Raw genomic sequence first — 21281 nt, 5'->3', positions numbered from 1 at the left:
TTTTCATATGCATAAATGTATACATATATTTGTCCACATACTTTCTCTACAGCATAAGGAATTTTTCCTATTACTTTCTCCATCTCTAAACAAGTATTTTGACATCACAGGATGCTTGAAAGCACCTAATCATGATGATACCTTGAAATAAGATACAGGAGTTGAAGGTGCTCAGAATAATTAGGCTCAAAATTTTCAAGATAGCATTGTGGAGCCTGTTATTGTTATAAACTTTCATATACACCGGGCTAAGCGCACAATTGAGGCATGTTATCTATGCCACTGTTTTTGCAACAGAATGCTTATTATAAGAGTGAAATGCAAGCAATATCCTTTTAAAAAGCAATTTTTAAAAGTCACATGCAGGATTATCAAAGTTTAAAAATGGAAAAAAAGAGAATCTATTAATGAACCTACCAAAATAATTAGTAATAAAAACATATGCACCTAGTGGTTTCTTATTCCCCATGTTCTTTGCGACTGACAGCCTACTCACTCTATTGGAAAATACAGAAGAACCACCAAAGAATGCTAAAGCGACCCGGGCGCTTCTGCTAGACTTCGATGTGTAACAACTTATTCTTTTCTGTGAGAGCAAATTTTTACCCTTCTGCCACATGGCAGTAGGTCTAGCTAAGAACTAAAGTTGGGCTTGTGAGGGGAAATAATCTCATTTTGACCCTTGGCAACAAGAACACTTTTAGCAAAGAGAAATGTCAGGACTAAGAACGTCACGCCTTACCTGTTGTACTGAAACATGCAAAAAGTACTAAAACTAATAAAAAACCCTCCTGAATATGATCTGGTGTCAGTGTTTGCAATGTGAATTAAGATTATAAACCTAAAAATTTGGTTCTTAAGGATTAAGATCAATAATTTTTTTCATTTCTGCAATGCAAAGTACTCAAGTTATGCTCATCACAGAAATCACAGTACTCCAGGAAAAAGACCAGCAACACTAGATCTTCTCCAGGAAGCAGATCCAGTTTTAGTCCTGTAAAGGGAAACTGAAGCCTGCAGCTCCACTAGGCAGGGAAGGAGAAGAACAGAACTACCAGCTATTCTTTTTATCATCCTAAGCCCTACCCTACATGGGTACACAGGGTACCCACGGGCAGTAGCTCATAGCTAAACATGCGCAGGAGCAGCTCTTAGGCAATATCTCTTTCTTCTTCCACTCCAATATATTCTCATCCCTTGGTTCTTTTTTTTTTTTCTTCTTCCAGCTTTTCCCACTAATGGATTTAAGGAGCAACTTAATTTCCTAAGTTCATACCAATCATTGATTCCATTTCCTAGGCAGAGGACTGTTTCCTGTTTCTGCGGTTGACGGCTTACGGGGTTCCTGCTACTGCTCCTTTCTTATGTTCACAATCCACATTGCTTATAATTAAACACCAGCATTGCCTTTGGCCTCTCAAGAGTTAGCTAAGAAGTCAACCAGAAAATAGAGAACAGAGCAGACCTGCCATAACCAAAACCTATCAACTATTCCTCTCAACTCTCAGAAGAAAAAGCATTTGACCTATACATATTAGAAGGTATAGACAGTGAAGTGAAAGATCACATTTTCTGCTTTTGAAAAGTAGTACTGAAACTGGCACCCACCATAAACGAACTCCTCTAAGAAATCCTCTTTTCTGTGTCTTTAGAAATCTTGGCTAACAAGAAAACTAGTGGTAAGTCTACACTAGTTTATTATTAACCACTTCCCAATTGCTACCAATGGCTTAGCATCCCGACAGCGATGGTCAGAGAACAAGGCATTTGGAGGTTTTGGATGACCAGTTCTATTTTGTTACCTCTCCACCTCTGCAGTACCATAAAATATGCAACTGGGATTCAGTAAGTCTTTAGAAGCAAGGTCAGCAAAGTGATTGCAATGTGTAATTATTTTTAAGACACATACAGACATTCCCACGCAGCTGGCATGAATGTTTTGCCAGGACTAAAGTGGGAGTCCTGCCAGTAAGTTCAGTAAGCACAGACCAGATGTCCCTAGAAACTAAAATATTCTCTACCCAGACAGAAAACTAGAATACAAAATTCATTTCCAGATTTTGAATTCACAAATATTTGAACCTATTCAAAGCTGCAGTTTCATTTTTACAGTGTTTACAACATTGAAATAGTGTAAGCAGTAATGTTTTATTTTATTTAACGCAAGGAATTTACTTATCCTACCAAACAAAGCAAGATACAGAATAGTCAATGTCTCTTTTTTTAAAATATTAGATGGTCCTTTGATTTAAAGTGTGAAAAAGAATATTGGTGTATTGCTCCAGCTACGTGAGCTCACCAAACATACAAGTGGCAACTTTCTTGTAGTCACAGAATAGTGAGACACTTGTAGCTGCTGGAGAGACATTTGAAGAAACTGCACAAAAAAACCAAAAGGGAAACCTGCCTTTATTGTATTCTATGTCAAGAGTCAGGCCAAGTACATAGACATATATAGGCCCGGCTATTCTCCTGATTTCTTGTGCCAAGCAAAGCCTGGGCAAATTCTAAGACAGATTCATACATTATGTAACTGTGCTGAGTTTCCAAGTGATAGTTAAAAAAAAAAAAAAAATGCTAGAAAAGTCATATAAGAAGGATAAGGGGAATACATGTTTGAATTAACAGTGGCCTACATCTGCGTAGTGGTGAAAACATTCATCCTAAACACATAAAGAGCTCAGCATCTATAAAAACATGATCTATTGAGATAAGAGAATAGTTAGTGTTTCAGAGGGGTGACTGATAATTCTTGCCAAGAAACCTGACTAAATAGTTCTGAATTCAAGCAAATACAATAACACTTAACTCAAGCGAGAAACAAAATAGTGGTGCGTTGTTTCTATAGGCTTCACTTAGATACATATGCCCACTGCAAAAATGTTGAACAGCAGCTGCCTCAGAACTTCAGAGCAGTCCTAGCCCTAGAAATTTTCAGCTGTCAGTGCCTAAGGGTAAATTTTCAGTGCAGCCAGGTTTACAATGAAACAAACAACAGATCCTGTTTCCAGGGTTACAATTATTGGCTAAATAAATAGCATTTTTTAAACTTATCTACTAAACACATCAGCGGCAAAACCGCAATTGCTTAAGATAATAATGAACCAAATACAGGTGTGTCTGCATGCAGCCAGTCATTTCTGGAAGAAAGTACATTCAGGAGGTGGAGTAGAAATGAAGCAGAATGATTGGAGAAGCCCAACACACTCCCAGGAATGTGACTTGAAACTGAGCAAAGGGGAGTTGCAGTGCCCCTTTGCTGCAATGGGAATTATTTATTAGCTGCATATTTCCTCTCTCCCACCCTACCAGCAACAATTAATGTCTGTTTTCTTCTGCAGTATCTTTTCCTACATGTAGTTTGAGTCAATCGATTCTACCATGGTTTAATATTAAGTATATTAGAAGCTTAATAAATAGGAGATGGCTTCTCAGAGGCAGAACCCATGCTCACGTTAGTAGAGCTCAATCCTCTCATGATTTCAACGACAGCTTTTTCAGCAACTTCAGTGAGATTGACATCCTTGGAAGACTACTTCCTCTGCACCAAAAAATGCTTTGCTTCAAAGGTTTTTTAGAAACAAAACAATAACAGCAGTCAGCTCCATTATAGAGCTGAAAATATGATTCAATTCATTAAGAAAAACAGACTAACCAAGATACTGATCAAGTTCAGACATAATTCCTCCTTCCTGCCCCAGAAAAAACTAATTTATCTAAATTATAGAGGAACCACTGAGCACAATAATTTATTTTGTCCAAAATACAATTTGCTGAACTCATACACCAATGGGTTCTTGCACCAAACTAAAAATCACATATTTTTCCTGCTTACCTTCCCAAGATTACGGGGGGGGGGGGGATAATCCTTTATAATAGCAACTTCTGTTGAGATCCATGAATTACTACAGACAGAAAGTGGCAAAATCTCTTTGGAGAGTTTGTTAAAAGATACCTAAACCTCCTAAACACTCCTTAGAGAAGGTAAAGCATATTCAGATAACTTTGGTATGATATTCCTAATATTAATGGGTTTTTTTCTAACTCAGACCCAAGATTCTTATCACTGTTTAAAGTACACTGAAATTTTAAAATATGCCAGATGCAAAATGATGTGGAAGAGATTAGATTTTTAGTGAAGTATGTGCTTCTGTGTCAGTACAGACATCAATACAGCCTTTATAATAGATAACAACTCAAATAAGACAACCAACAAGAAGCAAATGGCAACCTTCTCTACTCATTATAATATTACTTGATCCTTTGCCTGTGGATTTACTTTCAGGTGATAATAGCAACAGCTTGGTATTAATAATAAAATGGTTTAACATAATCACTTTTCTTTTCACCTCCCCCTCGATTAACTCACGCCCATATAACCAAAGGACTAACCTAAGGAAATGGTCATCTCAATTTTTTTTCCAAGCTGGCCATTGGCTGTGGGTGCCCTATGACTAAAGATAACATGGAAGCACTCGGCATCTCCTCACAGGCCCCAGTGAATGTAATTTCTCATGACACAGCATCTTCTAGAGTAATTTATTTCAAATAAAAAATAGTATAAACTACAACAATTCTAACCTCTGGCTGAAGTTAAACACTGATTTTCATTTATGATAATGATTCTACAAGGCGCAGGTTAACAGGGAAGACCCACAGCATTTAAGTTGGATGGACATCTGAGAGCTCTCAAATTCTGTGGCTCAGTCCTCTGCTTCTTAAAAAGTTTGCTATGCTGTGACAGCTCAATTAAACGACATGTTCCTCTACCTTGCCTTTCTTCCACTACTATTAGCCCAATAATACTTATATAAATGTTTATAATAGAATAGCTTATCCCATCATATGAATTGAAACAAATACATAAGTATAAAGCACAAAGACTGTATGAGGGTTTATAATGGTAATGCCAGAAAACAAACAAACAAACAAAACAGGGGAAAAAAAAAAAATCAAACAAGTCTACTGACAAGATATTTTAAAAAGTGAATCGGTCCTTATCAGCAAATAACAGGATTAGACTCTCTTTTCTCTCTTTTCTAGCTATGGCCAACAGACAACACTGTTATTCATCTAACCTAAGTATGGGAAAAACTTCACAAAAGTAAAGCAATGAATAGCTGACTTCAAATATGAGTAGACTGTATTAGCAAAGTTCAGAGGAATTCAATTTTATGTTTAATCCAGACTAATTAATCTAACTCATTACCATTAGCAAATTACTGTATAAAGCTTTCGCTTACAAAAAGATAAGTTATTTCCTTTAGACTACAAAGGAAAATCATCCATCATAAGAAAGGGGACTGCAGACTTAATAAAGCCTATTCTTTTAAAAGATAATATTAAAATGTGCTTGCTGCAACATGTATATTTCCTTCTAGGAGAAAAGCTTCCCACATTGCAGAGCTGAGTTTCTATCCTTGTGAGCAGACCGATAGTTAATCTGATTCATTTTGTCCTATTCTGGGCTTCATATCTGTTTTCATCCTTATGCTTCAGAATTGCTGGAATGAGAACAGCTGTGAATGGGCACGTTACTATCAGCACGTTCTTGGGAGGATCTGTACATGGCATCTGATAGCAGCCTGAATAAGTCTGCTCCCATTCTGAAGAAAGGAAAAATGACAATTTCATAAATCTTCTATCAGTATTTAGCATCTTATTTTCAGCAACATTTTCCATCATCTGCCTCTGAATTCCATCTTCTTCATTCCAAAGATGTATTCACAAGGGAATTCAAGCTGTAGCTTAAATTAAATTAGGTAACCGCATATTATTTTTTTCAATATATGACTTTAGATTTTATGCAAAGGTTAAGTTGTATTAAGACTTCTGGAATTGCAACACGCGCAGTAAAAAACAAATAGTATCTTCCCCTCTGTTCTCTTCCTATTCCAGGCTCTAGCTTGCTATACTCCAAAAAAAGGTTAAAGTTCAGAAGAAGAAGGCAAAGATTATCTTAATCTGCCTTAATTCCCCTCCAGGCTTAGACACCCAAGCAGAAGTCATCTTTGTTTTGAACTACATTTCCAAGTTACCTACAGGCTGCTTTGCACCTTAAGAAAGCACTGAGCCAAGAACTGTTCACCCTCTGGTCCCACATCCAGCGTAAGAATTCAATAAAGCTGTAGAAGGCGACCACTGCACTAGGTCTGTGCACATCAGATCCTGAAAAAATGGGAATTCCTATAAATAACACTTAAACAACTTATTTCTATTGTACATAATATAACAGCAAAGGAATAGGTAAATTGGAATCTACCATTTTATTTTGACCCTTGCTAAGCCATTTTCTGATGCAAGTTTCCCTCCAAGAATTCAATTCCTCTCTAGAAAGACGACGGGGAATATGAACTGGAGGACCACAAAGGAGAAGTCACAGTTAAAAATAAGCCGAAATAAAATGACAAACAAAAGTTGTCATGGGTTAAAACTGACAGAGCCAGTAGTGCGTTTATTTAGGATGCACTCTAGTGGACATACATATAACAAAAATCAAAGAAAGATAAAAATGTTAGGAGAAAATGGAAAATAAAAGCCACATGTTGGAAGTAGTAATTAGAGTTACTTACTAGCATGATTTAAAATTCTGTCTTATAACTTGAACATATTTCCTGATTATATATGGAGGCTGTATGAAGGCTGAAATTTTCATAGTCAACACGACTGGACATAAAATATAAATGGACATAAGTTCATTTTTGAACATTTTAATCTAAATAACAAGATTCAGTTATACATACTGGCTCAAAGGAGAAACTCCATCTATTTATCCAGTTACTCCATCCCTTTGAGACTGGAACAAGAAGCTGCTGTGCACACAGTGTTAATAGGTGTAATTAGAACTGTCATGTCTTAAAATGATACTATTTTAAAATCTGTTTACTGGAATATCAACTGTAAGGGCATATTCCTTCCACAGAAAAGGTTCCTGACTGTCATAGAAATTACAAACCTATATGTACGCAGAATAAATGCAGATAGCAAAGCCTGACCACCCAGTCACAGAAGTAGGTCCATTTTTCATTACTTAAAAAGTTACACAAACATTTCTAATTATTTATACCTGGAAAGCGACACCTTCCTCTTTTTATTTTAAAGATGCTTATATAAGGCTTGCCAATTAACACTGTCCAAAAAGCAATTAGGCAATAAAGAGGGCAACAGGATATTTTTAAGGGAAAAATCAGATGTTACTATGCTAGAAATCAATAGTGTTTACCTTTTAAAAAATTGACAGGATTATGATTAGTATGAGCTACATGAACAGAACAAGTCCTTCAGAGCAGAAAAATATTTGTTACATGATTGACCTTTGCCTATTGGGTATATAGATGTTTTTAACAGTTTGCCAAAGATAGCAAAACCCTTAAAGCTAGCTATAATATAAAAAAATTAAAGCAAAATTACCCCCCAAATCTCTTTCATCCAAAAACTGAAGAATGCAGTGAATGCTCCAACTATGCCCTATATTGGTAATGAAGAGTATTTTCATTACACTGTATTGGCAATGACTTAATGTTAACTGCCCAACTAACCTGAATTATTAGAAGGCACTGAGATGCAAGGGCACAGTTTAGCCAAGAAGCGTAGGATTTCTTAATGCTGGTGTCTTTTCCATTTACAGTGAACAGACACTGAACGTTCTTGACAACCTGTACCAAGACACCAGTGATTACAGAAATTTGTTCTTATAAAAATTAATGCAATCTTTAAGGATTATAAAATTTCTTTTTATGGATCAAGCTAAATATTCTTCAAATTTTTTAAGTAAAGCTTTGAGAACTAATAATGGCATTTAGTAAAGACAATGCAGATGTAATTTATTGATTTGCAAATTCAAGACACATGCAGGAAAGATTATTTTAAGACTTGACTAATCAAAACTGATATGCAGACACTTGCAGCTCTCCTAATATCAGGTTATTATAAAGCCTACAGCAAACATCTAGCGTTACAAAGAGCACCTCATGATTTCTAAGGCAGACAAGACCTTTTAGTACATCTGCCTACTGAGTCACATAGAGTTTAATTTATCTCTTCCAGAAAAATTGGAAAATCTTCTGACTTGATTTTTGCATCTAGTTTGATGTGCAGAACTCTCCGTCTTCTAATCTATAGAGCATTCCCTCTTTCTAGCAGAAACCATTCAAATTCTTGGAAAATTTGTTTTCAATAATCTTTCATTCTTTTAGTATTGATCCAAATTATCATACTGCAGCCTCTACTCCAAAATAATCTTGATACACTTCAAGAATCAATGGGCAATAAGTAGAAAATATATTTATTACTTTCATTTCAATTGCAGTTTTATTGCTCAGAGTCAGCTGTGCTAGCTGCAATGGTTTAAGTACAAAAAGGAAGTGTCACATGCCAGGATTAACAGACTATACAAACACCAAGAAAGCACAGAAAGAGAAACAACAGGTATGTAAATCAGTTCAGTTTATAAAATATATAAATTAAGACATTACACTTCAGGATCAGCAAGTAATGAGTAGAAAATATATTTACTGCTTTCAGATCAGCTGGGAACTTTCTTGTTCTGATTCTGCCATGACATCTGGTATACTCTAAACACAAACAAAAAAAGAAATTCTATCAGTTACCAGCATAAACTGGACTTTGTAACAAGAAAAAAAGAAGGAAAAAAAAAAAAGAGAAAGCCCAGATGACAGACAAGTCGGTATTCATCAATATAATTATGTATTCTTCCATTGCGTGAAATCCCAGGCTTTCATGATAAAATCCAGAGAGTCTGGATGAAGTATTATGATTCTGAGAACAGAATAATTTCAACAGTACAAGACTATATATTTTGTTGATCTGTTCTTAATTTGTAGTTTAATTCAACAAGCATATTACTGTAAAACCTGAAATAACATCACTAAAGGTCAATGTAATCCAACTTTAAATGACTTTTGGCATGAAAACTTGGAAGATGGCACTTATAAAGAGAAGCAGGTAAGTTTACTGCTCATTTTCACTTCTGGTTTTGCAATTCACTTATTTAAAAGCACATAAAATATGCCTGAGGCCTCAAGAATACTTTTTAATATGTAATAATCAGAAAACTGGGACTATATGAGAACTGAGAACTCATCGATTTACCCTAGTGAAAAAGACACTTGTGAAAACCAGACCCTAAGAATAGTCATAAGTATGTTCATAAATATATTTAAAGAACGCTTATAAAACAGGCTGTTATTAAAGTAACCTTAAGCATAAAGCATATTAATATCACAATATAAATTCTGAGCTAGAATTACACTACTAATACCAGAAATTAGGTGAGCAAATTATTAAGGAATAATAGGAATTATTAAGCAATAAAGGAAAAAGGGTTCTGATAATGATGTACTAAAATTAGTATATCAAAACCTCAAGTCATACCACTTGGAGTACTCTAACTGGAAAAAGTCGGACAGATATCAGTATCTTTATGACCAGTGAATACTCGTAAAGCTGAGTGATTTCACAGGAGTTGGCAGTATCTGTTAAATGTACTGCCATGCATTATAATAACCAACGGCTGATCCATGGCCTCTCAGTTCCCTGAACTGCAAAGTGCCAAAGAAATTGGGGGGGGGGGGAAGGGGACACGGGGGAAGAAACAAAACCAAACCAAAAAAGCTGGGCATGGATGTCTGAGGATCAGAACATAGAGCCACTGTTGTAGTACGGAAAGCAGTACATTCATGTTGGTGCAGGGCTCAGATAACCTGATTCTCAGTAGGTCCTAGCCTTAGTGAGCACTGTGTGTCCTTAGTACCTGTTTTTTTATGTTAAATGTTTACTCAGATATCTGTGCACAAGAGCACATTCTGCTGCATTAAAAGAATATACTTCACATCAGCCAGAAAAATACAAGCAACTTCAATCACTCAAAAATGAGTCATCTTTTGTAATTCAGTACCTGTCGTATATGCCTATCTGCTCACATGGCAAAGGCAGGTTGCCTCCTGTCTGAGAATATTCATACTTTCATTTTTAACATACCTAAATACAAGAGGGCATTTTCAGCCTGGAGGATCTGGTCAGCCAACAACACACAGTTTTTTTAGGATAGCTTAACTGGTACCAGAGAACAGGCTAAGGGCAGGTTGGAGGTTGTGGCCAAAATATCATCCCTTAAAACCATGGGAGAGAACCAGCACTGTCTTAACTCCAACAGCATTAACCTTTGATGGGTCAGCACAGAAAAGCAAATCTCTAAGAATCAATAATTTATAATCTTTCTGTTCTTTCTAAACACTTACCTCAAACTGTCCGTTCTCATCTAGCTCCTCAACTCTGGTCAAATTAGGCGCTCCAGGTCTATCTGTAAGTTCAGCTATCGTCTTTTCATTTTCCTATGGTAATGAAAACCAGTTTTCAGTGAAACATATTCCATGTCATGAATAATTATCTATAGAGATTATTTCAGATGTGTTAAAAAGATATTATGTGTTAATATAAAGGTAACGTTTCAGATGCATGCTATAGAAATGTGTTAGTATGCGAATATGGTCTTTGTATGTTTGTTAAGATGATTTTTATAAAGTTTTTTTAAACAGGAGTTTTGGTTGAAATTCCTACATATTCATTTTTCCTGTCACTTTCATACTGTCACCTTTCTACAATTATGTTCTGCCAGTATTTTAAGAGTGTTCTAAAAACATACGTATCTCTAAAATATTAAGTGCTCCACATAAATTTAAGAGACGTGCACATATAAAAGCTTTGTTGAGATAAACACGCCAATTTTCAGTGTATGTTTTTACTGAAGTAGCATTAAAAGACCATACATTTACACAGACATCTGCATACGCATTCTTCTGTTAGTATGAATTCCTGTGCACCAGGAGGATTTCAGAATCAAGAGGATCCCAGTTCCACACCACAGTTCTTTTCCAGGTACAGCAAACGGACTTTGTGCTGACACACAGTAAAACATGACTGTCTAGACACTTAAATTAGACGTGCTTTGGTTATGATACTTTCTCATAAGTACTATCAAGGAATGTGAAAGCATCAACCTAGCTGACCTTATGCTACATTTTGCAATAAATTTATGCTCCGTTCTGAATATAAACTAAACAAACTTAATAGAATGGGCCAAGTATAAAACCCAGACTGGAAGCGAGGTGTTAGGCATTTTCCCTCATCTTCACAATTTTTTAAATTTTAAACTATCTGTTACTTCAACACCCAGGGGCTTCTGCCTTGTGTTTTGTATTTAGGGCCTGCATCTGGAAAAGACAGCTGATGAACAGCATTTTCAAACCACTGACTAAGCTTTGGCTTAAACCTCTTGATCCTTCTCCTGTAACAGCATTTCGTCGTCTTCATTCTGTGGTTCCAACTCCTCATGTTCTTGTTGCAGCTGACCCTGCAGTCGGTTTAAGAAAGGACAAATTAGAAGAAAAACAAAAAACCCACACTCATCTTCCCCACCCCATTGCTTACAATGTGCTTCATCATTGAAATCTTAATTAAAATTAAAAGAAGGAAGTATAAAACATAATTGCAATGTTAACAACGTAAAGCCCTTTCAGTATCATCTGAGTCAACAATTTCATAGGTTTTAGACTTGCATGGATAGAAATGCTTTATTTCCAAGAGGAAGAAGAAATAGACAACTGAAGTTAGTGTATACATTTAAGATACCGTCTTGTTCCTCATGCTTTTTATCAGTCTATATTAATTATCTCCTACACTTTGGCTTAAGCTCTTTGATACTTCCTATAGTTTCTAGCACAGACAGATGAATCCACATGGAATCAAATCTGTAGAAAAGATTGGTAAGCAATGCCACGTACATTAATCACCTTTATCATCAACCTTCAAAATTTCCAGTGGAAAATATCTAATACAATGTGTTTATTGATTTGTGAGCTTAAGTCCTACTGCATCAAAACTTCAGAAACCGCATAATCTAAGCGTTCACATTCAACACCACGAGGGCCTAGAGAATACCATTTGCTGTAGTGTCTTGTGAGCAGTTACTGCAAACATTGCCGTATCATAGTAACTAGTTTTTACATTCCTTTTCATCAAAATGTGCCTGAGTACGTGACTATAGCCAGAATTGTGAGTTAGGTTAAAAAACATGTCTAATGTGAGTATTGGTCAACATCTTTTCCTTAGTTTACTTGAAATTTATTTAATTCTCTGTGAATTATCTCCAGACACAATCTCATATTCTTGATTCCATTTACTATTTTAAATGATTCATTAAATCCTTAAGCACATAATGTTTGGTTATGTTCTTTTGGTTAGCAAATTCCAAAGTTAAAAAGTGCAAGTGAAATAGAATGAATGTACCTTACGCTAGAACCAGGCTTAACAAGATCAGCCCAGATTTAAAGTCTGTGATTTTAAACTTTTAATTTAATTAAACTTTTGATTTTAATATCATGAAAGTCAGCTACATTAAAAAAAATCCAGTTAGACAATGTCAATGTTACCACAGCAACGGAGGCTGTTAGACACGTGGTCAAATTCACGTGACTCCTTTATAAAAGATAGCTAGAAACACAGATGTTATCGTTATTGCTCATATTTCAAGTCCACATAGTGTAGGATTCAAATTGCTTTATGCCAACAGAATGCTCAGGTAGGCAAGGAAAGAAAAAGGCACCTCACTGGATCAGGCTATAAATACTGCTTGAATAGATAATCTTCATTCACTGATTCCCAACCATTTTCAAGACTCTATAACTGTGTATGCATTATCATTACCTTTTTTTTTTTTTTTGTCTTACTGATATTACAGTGAAGTAGCTTGAGACAATGATCCGTTATTATTCCCAGGCCTCCTAGCAGGCCCGTCAAAAAATTTTTGCCATGATTTCTAGCTTTATTTGCACCAGCTTTTTTTCATAATTAAGTGGAGAAGACAGTCTACTTGTTTTAAGTTACTTCTCACGCAAATCTTAAATGGCTTGCTTTTTACCTTTGCCTCCTTCATTACTCTTTTTTTACATTTTACCACGTAGTACACAAGTTTTCCTTCCCATGTGCTGACTAATCATTTCAGTTATTATTTAGAAAAGTGAGATTAAAATACTTGTCTTATGCTACCTCCTATCAAAATCATTACACAGAGGTTAGAAGTATACAGAGTGCTAAAAGATGCCACAGCACTATGTGCTATTTATTATTATCTATTATTAATATTACTAACCTGACGTTGTTCTTCAAGTTTCCGCTGGATCATTAGCTCTTCTTCCTTCATTTTTTTTAACATTTCAAGTTCTACCAGGGCTGCCTCCCGCTCTTGTTCCAGCTCAGTCCTCTCCAACATTCTCTATTTCAGAGATAACACCGACTCAATTAAAAAAATAGAAATTAAATAGCATGTATTATATCATCATGAATTTTTTTTGCTCAAGATGGGTCCACCTTTTTTTCTTCATCTAAGATTCTTCTGTAATTGTAAATCCAGTGTGCCAGATACTCTATCGGATCTGCCGGACGATGCTCTACAACCTCCGCCAGCCCCTTTTTCAAGCAACTTCCCAGGCATCTCTTCAGATACTGAGACTCCATTCACACGTACTAACAACAAACAGACAGACATCAGCCACCAATATCAGAATTAAATCGAGGTTTTAAGAATTATTACCTCAGGTACCAAATATTGAATATGACATTACTCTTTTTATAAGCCTGGCAATTAATGGAATAAAGTTATTTAAATTTAATAATGGTTTAGTTCTTAAAAGCTCCAGTGATAGCTCCAGTTACACCAAGTACTGCAGAAAAAGCGCTCAAACCCTGCCCCCTTACTGTTTAGGCAGGTATAATTCAGAAACTGCTTGGGAATATGCTGGTACTTCTGGGTCAGCATGGCAACAAAAAAAACCCTCAAAACCACAACAGGACACAGAAAACTTCTATACACATATTTGAAGAATGGCGAAGGAGCTCAGTGACTGATTAAGGGTAGATTTTAGTTTGAACTAACAAAGCTATCTTTAGGATAGGTACGCAAGACCAGGACCTGAAGCAATCCCTCTGCAGTTATGAAAGGAACAAATCTCTGTGCACACACAAGATTTTACTGGCCCTGTGCCTTCAAGCGCCTAACGCATCTGGAGCCCGATTTCTGCCATGCTGGAGCACCTTCTTTTGCTGCCAACGGGACTGAACCCGTCCTGCGCAGCACCGGCCCGGAGGAGGCGGCGGGTCCCCCGCACACGCCGCCCAGCTCCGCACCACTCGGCCCAGCGGCAGAAGGGAGCCCGGGGCGTTTCACGACCTCTCCCCACCCTCCCCGCGCACAGCGGCTCCGGAGGCGGCGGCTCCGCAGCTCGCCGTCAGGGCCCTCAGGGCGCTTCACCGCCCTGACCGCTGTCACCCGGCGCTGCCACCCGCCCGCCCGGGCTCCGTTTAAGCACCGGCGGGGCCTTTACCCTTCCCCGGAGCCGGGCGGGCCCGCTCCCTGCCCCCAGCCCGCTCCCGGGGCGCTGCTGGGACTCCCCGGGAGGGCCCGGCTCGTTGCCCCGCCTCGCCCGGCGCCCCGCGGGCTGTCGCAAGGGTCCGGTGCTGCCGCCGCCCCAAGGCCCTCACGGTCACGGCTGGCGCGCGGAGGGGCCGCGACGCGCCAGGTTGCTAAGCGACAGCGCTTGCGCCCGCACCGCCGCCTCTACGTAGCCGGCGGGAGGCGCGCGATTGGAGGAAAGGCCCGGCGGGGCGGAGCCAGCCCCTGAGACCGCCCCTTCCCTCCATCCCACCTCCCCGGGCGGGGCCGGGGCCGTCGCTGTGCTGCAGTGCGGGGGACCAGCGCCGAGCGGCGCTTGTTGCTGGCATCTTTTAACCAGGGATTAAAAAACCTAGCAAACAATCGCGGCTGAAAGGATTAACTCGGTGCCAGCGTTAATTGTGAAGCTTAACTTTACCTTGGCCTTTCCCCTGCAGAAATGGAAGCCCGCAGAATGAATTCTTTCCAGAACGACGGGCTGCGGCGGCGTTGCGAAGCGTGCAGCTGAGCAAGCCGGCTTCTGGAGAGCAAGAAGCTGCCTTCAGCGTTTCCTATGTAACGCAGGGTTCAGGCCGGGAGCGAGGAGTTACTCTCCCGGCCGGAGGATGTCGCTGGCACTCTGCGAACGCATCTCACGGGGCGGGAAGAGAGCAGCCGCCCTAACCCCGGGCTGACGGGAGCCCGCCCCAGGCTGCGCCTGCCCTCCGAGGGGCGCGGCGCCATCCGCTCCGCCGCTCCTGCGCATGCGCGGGTGCCGGGACGCATGCGCCGAGTGTGTTAGTGGCGGAGCGCATGCGCAGGATGGTAGGGCGCATGCGCGGCGTCCGTTGACGATAGGGCGCATGCGCCGAGATGGCGGCGATGGTGGCTGCGGAGGGCAGTGTGGGGCGGGTGGTGCTGCCTGGGGACGTGTTGCTCCTCCCCGGCCACCCCGAGGACGATGGAGAGCGGTTGCGGCTGGGCACCGCCGCGGCTCCCCGGGGACGGCTGCTCTGTGGGCCGGGCCTGCGGCGCTGCGCCGCCGGGCTGCTGGTGACGAAGTGCGGCTTGCTGCGGCACCGGCCGGCCGGCGGCGGCGGGGCGGCGGCGGCTGGAGGAGGCGCCTATTGGGTGGACTCGCAGCAGAAGCGGGTAGGGGCACGGGGGTCCGGGGGCGGGGGAAGCCCCCGCCTCGCCAGCACTTACCTGAACTGTTTGTCCGCCACCCCCTCCGCAGTACGTGCCCGTGAAGGGCGACCACGTAATCGGAATAGTGACGGCCAAAGCGGGAGACGTGTTCAAGCTGGACGTCGGTGGGAGCGAGCAGGCGTCTCTGTCCTACTTGGCCTTTGAGGGCGCCACGAAGAGGAACAGGCCAAACGTGCAGGTAGTACGCTTGTTCGTTGGAGGCAACGCTTTAGCCATGTCGCTGGGTGGTGCTTCTGTGACGTTTTAGTAGTTTTTCGGAGTAAAAGGTATCCCTACAAGTCGCTCCTGAGACGAGGAGTGCAGGTTTATTTGCAGTGGTTTCGCTGAGGCCCTCCTTGGACGTTTTTGCACGTTTAGGGCTTTCTGAGGTTTCTAAAGAGAACACGTAACTAGTGCTGTCTGGTGTCTGTTCAGGTGACAAGTATTTTTACTCCTTACCTTTTAAGTTTCCCATAATACTGCTAGCAGTAGATGCAGTTTGTGAGTAATGTGCATCCCAGGGGTGCTCTGAAATTAAGGTTTTAAAATAAGCTCTTACACCATCTGATACTGGTAAGAAAAGGTTCTTTTATAACACTGTTAAAAACAGTTGTGTGGCACATGTGTGCCACAGCTTCTGCACTGAACTATCATCAGAATTTAAAAGTGGACTGTAGAGAAAAACAAAATAGCTCAGTGTGATTTTTTTTGTGTTGTCCTGATAAATGGCTACAAGAGCAGGTTGCTTAGACTTTTAGTATGCTTAAAGTCTGAAGAAAGAGGAATTCATGTTTGGTATTAAAAAAGGGGAATGCTCCATGAAATAAAATTCTGTTCTTTTCTGTATCTTTCAAATTTCAGTAGTGATACAAGATAATTGTTCCTAGTGGATGTTTCCTTTAGTAGCAGAGAAAATTAAAATTCCTATTATTATACCAGTATATTTTTCTGTGACCAATATTTTAAAACTATTTTGTGGCCTCGTGGGGGGATCTTTATCAACTGCGTATTTCTTACAAATATGCAGATGATCTTCTCTAATACTTCTGCTTTTTTACACTGCTTTGTTTAGGTGGGAGATCTTATTTATGGTCAGTTCCTTGTAGCAAATAAAGACATGGAACCAGAGATGGTCTGTATAGACAGCAGTGGAAGATCAAGTGGAATGGGAATAATTGGACAAGATGGCTTCCTTTTTAAAGTTTCCTTAGGTCTAATAAGAAAGTAAGTACTAGGAAAAGTAAGCGGTTGCTCTAACGTGTAATGTGGTGGGCAGGATGTGCACAACTGTTTTCCTCTGAACAGTCTGAACAAGTTGGTAATCAGCGTGTGTGATTATTTAGTGCATTTATACTGCTTTTACTGACCTAGAAGGAGCATGTATTTTCCCCCTTACGAGATTTAGATGTTCTTCTATATGGTGTTGTGTGACCTGTTTAAAAAAAAAAGGTGATGTGGTTGCCAAGGCAGTATGGAAAACAAAACCATTGACCTGGGGAAATCAGACATTCAAGTTGGGGTTTCAGGTACGTACCTGCTACCTTGGAGTATAGAAATTGGAAATGCTTGCTATCCTTTTTCTGCTTAATGGGATAGTGGGGGATGTAAATTTGACTAAGAGCTGATTAAAGGGGTCTCTCCACATCGAGACACATTATTTCTGGTGACCAAAGAAGAATAAATTGCATTGAAATGAGGATACAGGTAAGAAAAAATGTGGGATTTTCATTTAAAACTGACATGTTAATCCAGAAACCATTTCATAAGCTTTTAAACGTATAATGAACTTTGGAGTTACTTACATTGATGTAAACACACGGTTTTTGTGACTATCAAAGAATACCAGCTTATATGGATAAATAATAGTCAGGCTTTGTTGTTGCTTTTGGGTGGGCTTTTTTTATGTTGTTTTTTTTTTTGTTGTTGTTCTTCAGAAAAGCAATCTGGAGATGCAGAGAAGCTATTTCATACCTGGGTTGTTTAAGTAATGATTTGTCTGGCTTCTATATCCCATCAGAAGTCGGTGTGAACTGATGCAAAAATATTTTAGCAGCCTTTCTGCTTGTTTTCCAAATCTTGTCTCTATGCAAGTAAAGAAATAACAGTATATTACAAGTAAACTGCTGAATCCTGCTATGTTTGTTCTTTGAGAAAGCCTTTGGAAGCTTTGTTTAATCCTAGGTGAATTGCAATATTCTTGACAGTTTTGTTTTTCAGTATGCTGTCACCTAATTAAAGCAAAATACTCTGTTTACTGCTGTTAATATTGCCTTCTGAAGAAGGGAAGTTGTGTTTTGAAAGACACATCTTTAACTCTGGTGTCAAATTTTATAAATAGCAGCACTTCAAAAATGTCACTTTGTCAAATAGTGTATTTCTAGAATTCAGTAAATCATGGCATTATTATAAATGTATCAACTCACTTTAAATTTGTCAGGTATTCTGAATCTAATTAGAAAAAACAACTAAATTAACAAATGCTGTGATTTTTTAGGCCCATATATTTTATGTAAGAGGAGAATTAAAAATCTGATACTGTATTGCTATTTTGGATGCATGTACAACTTGCTCAGCTTAGCTTTTGGTGTTGCTTTAGTAGCTCCCGTAACAGCAGTACTGCAGTTTCGTTACTGATTGATAATAATGTGGTATCTATGAAATGTGACCACTTACTTCCTCCCCTGACTTTTTTTTATCTTGTTTACAGACTCTTGGCTCCCAAATGCGAAATAATTCAGGAGTTGTCACAATTGTACCCGTTTGAGCTGGTGCTGGGAATGAATGGAAGAATATGGGTAAAAGCAAAAACAGTTCAACAGACTTTAATTATAGTAAATATTTTGGAAGCCTGTGAGTATATGACTGCAGAACAGAGAAAACAAGCGCTTGCCAAATTGTCAGGGAATTGATATGGCAAAACCTTGAGGATTTGAGGTGACTGTAGGGTGTTTTGGTTATTTTTGTATTCAGATTTATATTAAAAGCTGTTTTTTAAATTAAGTACTAGACTTTTGTGGTTGTTCTTCAGTTCCCTTCTTTATCCACTCAGCTTGTTTTGTCTTATTTAGGAACTTTGTTTTTACACACTTTTGTGATTATGAAACCCTGTTTATGAATTTTCTGACTGGTGTGGGTGTCTCCACAGTCTTTAAAAGCTTCCATTAGCTGTGAGTTTTGAGGTGTAGCTACTAAAGTCTTCTGTAAGAAAGCTAGTAAATTTGTAAACTGCGTGTATTTGCTTTTCTAGCCATTATTCGTATTAAAACTTCAAACAATACATGTTTACTTGGGGTAGTGGAAATCATTCATTCCGGTCAGGTGCTCTGTTTATGCAGCAACAACAAGTGATTATTTAATATTTTACAAAATTTGGGAATAGAAATGTAGGTGGAGAAGACCAGAAAATAATTACAGGGTATAGCAAAAATAATCGTAGGGTGGCTAAGGCAAATGATCAGATCAGACCCAACATACGATCACAGTGACCATACCACTTTCCCTAAAAGGTGACTGGCAGGTAGTCTTAAGGAAGCAGTGATTAGGACGTAGCTTCAATATGAACATTCAGGAAGCTTGATGGCTTACTGGAGGTCAGAAATATACTTAACAGCAATGCTATTTGAAGTCACAACTTGTTCATAAGTGCTTTTTCACTAGAGATTAGGTAAAGACTGCTGCAGCAATAGCCAGGTATTTCTCAATCCTAGGCATTTTTTATTTATTTGTAGTTACTGTATGAAGATGATTTCATTTTGCTTTGCTTCAAATTTAACAAAATGAGCATTTCTGAAAAAAACTCTTGTTAGGCTTTATTGTGCAGTAGGTCCTCATGCATTTAGAAGAAATGCTGTGCTAGGAAGGATAAGCTGTCAGTCTGTTTTGATATGCAAATAGTTTGCCACTGTTCTTTTGAGAGAGGAGAACCCTGGCATAACAGGAGGGGAATTACTGATGCCTGCTTCCCGTGGGAGAAAAGTTTGACTGTATGTACCCAGTGTACTGCATGGGAACTATTTTAAGTGGTTATTTAGATCCATGATGTTTTGTGGTTCCTAACAGGCTGAATAGTTTGATAGCAATAGTTAATAGAAATGAGAAAATATGGACTAATTAGAGTAAGCCTGAATACTATCTGAATTCCACGTGGAAGCCAAATCTTCCTATCTATTCTGTATTTCGTCCCAAGGTCAGCCTGTGGTATTTGATGATATGGTTTTCTTTGGTATCTCTCTCACTTAGAAATTGCTTCAGTACAGAGCCACTCCTCTGACTCATCACCTTTAATATACTTACCTGGGGCTTCCCCTGATTCAATAAACCGCAACTCTAATGGTTCCCGTGGCTATAATGGCTATAATTCTGAGTTCTTTCTTGGTTTCACTGGCCTCCTAATTTAGCATTTAGGGTATCGCTGATCTGGCTTCGTAAATCTTTAGTCATCTTTTTTTTCACCTGTCTCCTCCCAGCTGAAGTGACTTTCATTCACATCCCAAAAATCCTTTAGGCCACATCTATCTCTTACTACACATCAAGAGCTGTAATTTAATAAGGATTTCAGTAACTCTGCTCTTCTCCAGTTTTTTTTCAACTTCAGCTAAGCAGAACCCCTGCAGGTTGTCTGTTACTAGAACAATAGCTGGCATAAGCAGAAAATCGCTTGCCAGATCATCCCAGGTGCTTTGTTCTCTGTGAATATTCTTGGATCATAATAGTAAAATCACAGGAATGGGGAATGACATGGGTCATTTCCTGAACAGTTGTGTTGAAATGCAATTAGCCTTACCACTCCCCCTTTTACCTGTCTAAGCAACCTCCCTTCCCTCCTAAAAGTCTGAGTTTTAAGCCTAACCTGCAAGATACGTGAACAATCCCCGATTTAAAAATGCTGTTTGGGTGGTGCAGCGTAGCAGATGGTGACCTTGAAAGTTTTCAACATTATCGGTGTCCTCTTTCACACCACCCGTTATTCTGTCCCACTGTCAACTGCTTATCACCCAAATATAACCGCAGCTAAATCAAGAGCAGGAAACACAATGCATTAAAATTACGCTTTTTAGTTTAACAAAATGGTGTACGCACAAGGTACTTGAGCTTTACGCCCTACACTTAAGTATGTCCTACACTTAAGTTTGTTTGATAATTTATGCAGTGGCAAAAATAACTGGATGTGAGTAAAATGGGGGTGGGGAAAAAAAACGCTTGAAAGCAAATACATTTAAACACAATACTAAAAGAAGGCAATATTGATGTTTTGGTTTTGTCTTGTTTTACTTGGAGAAAACTACATTCCTTAAACCAATTACTAGCTTTGACAAGCTTTATCTAATGAATAAAATACTCAGGCGAAATCTGTATGATGTCTTTGTGAAATTTTAGTTCTGGCTCAGTGACTAAACCAGTATCACCAAGAAGAGTGATGTAGAATATAACTTGGTTCTAGGAGGAAAGACTGATCATGAGGTCATGATGTATTCTGCTGGAAATGTTACACTAAATCCTTCACGTTCCTGTTAAGGGCACATGAACACATACGTCAGGAAATGGAACTTGCAGAAGTGATGCTGTGGACTTGAAATGTGCCTTGCTTGATAGAATGTCTGTCTGTTAGGCTTATCTGCGTGATAATTTGAGTCATTCATTTCAGGTA

At 39.2% G+C, this 21281-nt stretch overlaps 2 protein-coding genes across 3 annotated transcripts; one reads left to right on the top strand and one right to left on the bottom strand.

The window, feature by feature from the left end:
• Window positions 1-6423: 6423 nt before the first annotated feature.
• On the bottom strand, window positions 6424-15020 carry DYDC1 (DPY30 domain containing 1). Of its 2 annotated transcripts, XM_075109717.1 has the most exons (7): window positions 14400-14611; window positions 13387-13542; window positions 13169-13291; window positions 11291-11371; window positions 10260-10352; window positions 8515-8573; window positions 6424-7655 (listed from the first exon to the last, which is right to left on the bottom strand). In XM_075109717.1, the coding sequence occupies exons 2-6, from the start codon at window positions 13531-13533 to the stop codon at window positions 8520-8522; spliced, it is 498 nt and encodes a 165-aa protein (XP_074965818.1). In that variant the 5' UTR covers window positions 13534-13542; window positions 14400-14611; the 3' UTR covers window positions 6424-7655; window positions 8515-8519. The 2 variants fall into 2 exon arrangements, with proteins under 2 accessions (XP_074965818.1, XP_074965817.1); XM_075109716.1 differs by lacking the exon at window positions 14400-14611 and adding an exon at window positions 14886-15020 and having other exon boundaries at window positions 6424-8573.
• Window positions 15021-15270: 250 nt separating this feature from the next.
• Window positions 15271-18634, top strand: EXOSC3 (exosome component 3). The gene is made up of 4 exons (XM_075109715.1): window positions 15271-15598; window positions 15684-15833; window positions 16707-16858; window positions 18342-18634. The coding sequence occupies exons 1-4, from the start codon at window positions 15320-15322 to the stop codon at window positions 18541-18543; spliced, it is 783 nt and encodes a 260-aa protein (XP_074965816.1). The 5' UTR covers window positions 15271-15319; the 3' UTR covers window positions 18544-18634.
• Window positions 18635-21281: the final 2647 nt, after the last annotated feature.

Source organism: Phalacrocorax aristotelis, chromosome 14, assembly GCF_949628215.1.
Source record: "Phalacrocorax aristotelis chromosome 14, bGulAri2.1, whole genome shotgun sequence".
Taxonomy (NCBI): Eukaryota; Metazoa; Chordata; class Aves; order Suliformes; family Phalacrocoracidae; genus Phalacrocorax; species Phalacrocorax aristotelis.
The sequence above is the reverse complement of the archived record's forward strand: the minus strand, read 5'-3'. Positions and strand labels throughout refer to the sequence as shown.